The sequence below is a fragment of the Sprattus sprattus genome (genome assembly GCF_963457725.1).
Source record: "Sprattus sprattus genome assembly, chromosome: 1".
NCBI lineage: Eukaryota > Metazoa > Chordata > Actinopteri > Clupeiformes > Clupeidae > Sprattus > Sprattus sprattus.
In genome coordinates, this window is record NC_137920.1 from 107,501 (window position 1) to 112,500 (window position 5,000).

Consider the following 5,000-nt stretch of genomic DNA (forward strand, 5'->3'; position numbering starts at 1 on the left):
GAGGTACTGGCAGCCCTGGATGGTGTGACGCATGAAGTAGCGGGCCTCGGGTTCCGTCACTGCCTTTCGCCGCTTGTGCAGTTCCAACAGAGACTGGAGGATAGAGAACAAAATTACACAAACGACAGACACAAACACACACACAGAGCAAGATGGGATCACCACTGACACTGTAGGATTCAAACTTCGGCGGGATCAACCACTCCTAGCGGCTGCAGCCTAAAAATGACATGCATGACACACGCCACGCAAGATATACATTTCAAGATAAGCGAACATTGAGTGTTTAACCAAAATAGCACAATTACTTGCTTGAGCGTAACCTTAGTTTGTCAGATTATTCAAAACGCTGGACAGTTTGTGGTAATTTTTTAAAGACAGTTTAAATTTAGAGATCGTCAATTCCAAGGGCCATTTAAGCCTTAAAACTGGCTGATTTTGCAATGCACATATCAACAGCCACATTTGAAATGTTGAGACATTAAGTCCGTCTTGATTGTTCGAATTGATACACTTGCTCCTAAACTCATCCGAGCTGGCAAACTAATACGAGCGCCAAGTTAACAGGAAACACTGCTTCTCCGGACGCTTCAAATATTGCAAGACCAGGAATGTTGACGTTAGCTAGCTGGCTTCGATCAAATGCACAAGTGTGTTTAAGTTACTGTTCCAACAAATACAGCTTACGTTTACGTTAGACCTCGTTTGTCAAACATTAATTACAGTTAAGGTAGGCGGCATCAATAGTTGACCAGTTAACCTACAGAGTAAATATCATTAGTCAGCAATGCTAAGGATAAGCTACAAGTAAGCTAACATATAGCAAAAATTCGACCGTTGGCTGACATGACAATCACCACTGGCTAGCCAGGTAAACTTTCTTAGCGGTTTGTCTGCCACCCTTGCTGACACACAGTAACCTAGCCGTTATAAACAAACAACCCTCACCCTTCTGCGGCAAATTTCCAGGACCACAAACACGAAATCGTCGTCCTCAAAGAAGCCCTTAAAGCCGACGACATGCTGATTGTCCAGGCTTTTGTGAATTGAGATTTCGGTGCTCATCTTCTCCTTCTGGTGAGGCTTCAGGAGAAGAGCCTTGGGCACCACTTTCCCGGCGAAAACTTCTTTAGTGTCCATGTCTGTTATTTCATAGCATTTAGCAAATCCCCCCTTTCCGAGGAAACGGCCTCTCATATACCTCTTCATGGTCCGAGGGTCCACTAAAATATCAGGAATCTCTTTGAGCGGTGCAGATTTTGGGTCGACGTGAGAGGCCGGCTTGGCCGCCTTCACGACTGGAGCGCTCATCTTCACAGGATGGTTTGTTCAGCTTAATAAAGAACCAACAAAGACCTCTACAATTCAATTATAAAATAAGATAATATTCAACTATAAAATATCTGAATTAAAGCCTGCTGAAGCAAACATTAACCGGTCATCCTTGTCCGTGCTAGTTTGCTATGTTCAAAGCTAACGTCAGAGAAGTTAGCTTCTTCAGTCAGGCTAAGTAAAGTGCGAATTTAAATCAAAACTGCCCGTGTTGCAAGTGGTTATTTGTCGATTAAAAACCTAAGTGTACCCAACGACCGCATATAATCGACGTTTCTAACGTTACGTCGAATCACTTCTCGATAAAACTGCAAATAAAGTCGCCTCTCCTTGCACAGCTGCCGACTATGTTAAAACGCGTCCTCCTCAATGCCAACAGTGGCTGCTACGATATTTTAAATTGTGCTCCGTTCGTTAGGTATGCATACGATTGGCTCCTCGTACAGCAAGGCGCGTTTCTGATTGGCTGGTCCGATTTGAATTCCAAACCCCTGTCGCAAGGGATTATGGGACCGTGTCGATTTAAATAACTTTATTAGTGTAACGTAATGGTTCGGAAGAAATAGAAAATATTTAGAATTCATTAATATTTAATTAATCTCTACTGGTTTACATATCTTGAAGTCCACCCACTTTATTTGCATTATTTATATTTTTTCTGTAAAAACACGGACATTCCACAGGCATGCGCAGTTCGTGTCTGTCATTGTGGGCTTTAAACAGTGCAATCGCGATCAAAACATAAAATTGATGGGTGAGACATTAAAATAACACCAAGAAAATGCATAGAGATGGATTCATTCATTATTACCGTACAGTAAGTGATAACAGTTGACATACGCCAACGTCAATGTTTATGTACAGGTTCACACACATTTGTCAAGTTGTTGTTAATTTGTCCAGTTTGAAATGTTGGGTTTAAAAATTTCCGGTGAAAGGTTGATGATATGTCACTTCAACAGCCAACCAAATACACCCCTCCCGTCCGTGCCCTTTGAAACAACACTTGTTGGAATAGTAGACACTTGGTGAGAGCCACTGAGCATGCGCATAGAACAGAACATAGGAACGCAAAGAGAATTCTGCTGAACTCGACAAAAAAGTTCAGTGGATTATACTGCACCTTCAAAATGCCATTACGGAGTTTTGGTGCGAGACGAATGAGCTAGCTAGGCCACTTAAAAAGCTTGCAAACAGCCAAGTTGGCTCTGACGAATGCTTACTTGCATGTTAACTGGTGTGTTTTGGCAACAGTACATCGCGCAGTGAAAGCTATGTAGCCTACTTCTGTACCCGAGTGAACTCTAAGTGAATTTCCTGGATGACTATACGGGAACGACAGATGTGTTTACCTGTAGTTCAAGTGACCATACACCATACAAATGATGACACCAAGCTGCTGATAAAAAAAAAACTCAAAAAGTGTCAACTTGTTGCTTTAAGGAACACGAGTGTTTGAACCGAGTAGTCTTTCCTGAAACAGTGTACCAATCGGTTTGAATAAGCATGAACGCCAATGGAGAGGACCCAGGGGAAAATCTGAGGAGGATTTACCAAGTTAGCGTAAATATTTGGTTATGGATTCTGAATGAAGATGTACGGTGCGCCTTAAAGCAACACTTTTGACACTTTATGAATTGTTTTTTAATTAGCAACTAGGCTACTTTTGGTAATACCTTCAGGCCTACATTTATTTTGATGCGGTTATATGAAGGACAAATAAACAAACCTGCCGTTCCCACTAGCTGTCAAGGTCAAGGATATACAGTTATGCACATATGCACTATGGTTCGGAACATCCCACAGAATTGAAGAAAAGCAATCACACGACATCGTTAAATATTGCCAAATAAAAAAGCCTTTATTATCATTGATTTATTGATTTATTTATTTAGGCCTCGGAAGACGCATTGAGGAATTAAATCCTCATTGTCAATGGTGCCGAAGGTACAATGAGAGTTGATACATAGGATAAAAATAAAATAGATAATATAAATATGCATATAAAATAGTCCCGGAGTACAAGGGAAGGGTCATAAATAAAAATGTTGAACATCCAGTAAGTCCATTAAAAAAGCTATGGTTGGGTCAACAGTTACCATCACAGCAAGAGCAGTCTGATGTACATTTGATTAGGTTTATGAATTCCCTTACTGAAATAAATGAGCACAACCTTAATGTTTTTTGGACCTCATTCCAGATGTAGGGTGCTTTAAAACAGAAGGCTGTCTTCCCCAGTTTTGTGTTGGCATGTGGCAGATGTAATGAGAGCAAGCTTTGGGAGCGTGTTGGGTGGTGTTACAGTTCCAGCTGACCAAAGAGTAGAGATAAAGTGGCATCAGCCCGATGATGGTTTTGTAAATTAAAATCTTCCAGTGGACATCCCTTCTTTCAGACAGGGCTGGCCAGCCAACCTTATTATAAAAATTGTATTCGCATCCAACTAAATCTCGAGTGCTCCTTCTGTTGGTGGGACAAGAGACAACATATAACACAACCTTGTCACGTTACGAAGCTTTTATCAGGGTCAACTGGGCTGTTGGCAGTGTTTGCTAGGCTTTTTGCATGTTTTTGAGGTATAGCCTACAGTACATTTTAGAACAAAACTCCGTAGTGGTTTTTTTAAGTGCTGAGTCCATTTGGGAGCCGGACTCGTGACAGACTGGATCCGATAGAACCGGACTCATGCCAAACTGGGGTTGGTTCTACTTTAGAACCGGACTCATGCCAAACTGGGGTCGGTTCTACTTTAGAACCGGACTCATGCCAAACTGGGGTCGGTTCTGCTTTAGAATTGGACTCGCACCACACCAGAGCCAGTTCTGCTTTAGAATGGGTGACAGATGAGTTGGATGTGTCTGTGTGTTTTCTCTTGAGATGAACGTCACTCATTGAAATGTTTGTGTTCATGGACGAAACCAGTATCCTGTGTGTGTGTGTGTGTGCGCTCGGCTTTGTTTGTGTGTGTCTGAGAGCGTGTGTGTGTAAGAGTGTATGTGTGAGTGTGTGTGTGTGTGTGTGTGTGTGAGAGAGTGTGTGTGTGTGTGTGTATGGACAAGTGTTTGAAATAACAGCATGTTGTGTGAACTTACAGCAAAGACTGATATATTGATGTATATAGTTGTTTTGTTGTTTAGTGTTGTTTACCAATCAGCCATGATTCACCAAATAAACTCTAATTTCATCAGCGGGTCTCCCGTAGTGTGTGTGTGTGTGTGTGTGTGTGTATGGTTTGTTTATGTACCTCGGTGTGTGTGTGTGTGTGTGTGTGTATGGTTTGTTTATGTACTGTGTGTGTGTGTGAGTGTGTGTGTGTGTGTGAGTGTGTGTGTGTGTGTGTGTGTGTGAGTGTGTGTGTGTGTGTGTGAGTGTCTCTCTCTCTCTGTAGTTTAACTCCCAGGGAGCAAACATACTAATGGGAATGTGCATCTGTGCTGCAAGTGGCTCTGCATAAAAGCTTCTGCTAAATGATTCATTAGCATAAACATATTTGCATAAAGGCATCTGCTAAATTAATAAGTGACAAACAAATTAGCATAAAAGCATATGCTAAATGATTCATTAGCATAAACATATTTGTATAAAAGCATCCGTTAAATTAATAAATGGGTTAAATATATTTGCATAAAAGCATCTTCTAAATGATTAATTAGCATAAACAGATCTTG

At 41.3% G+C, this 5,000-nt stretch overlaps 1 protein-coding gene across 1 annotated transcript in view; it reads right to left on the reverse strand.

Annotated features, from left to right (window-relative positions):
• Positions 1-1,311, reverse strand: part of plk1 (polo-like kinase 1) — a gene marked incomplete at both ends in the record, with an annotated part of 7,122 nt that extends 5,811 nt beyond the window's left edge. The window contains 2 exons of the mRNA XM_080840005.1: positions 1-93; positions 949-1,311. The exon at positions 1-93 is cut by the window's left edge and continues 76 nt beyond it. Of these exons, the coding sequence (XP_080696131.1) occupies positions 1-93; positions 949-1,311 (456 nt within the window). The remainder of the gene's footprint in view (positions 94-948) is intronic.
• Positions 1,312-5,000: the final 3,689 nt, after the last annotated feature.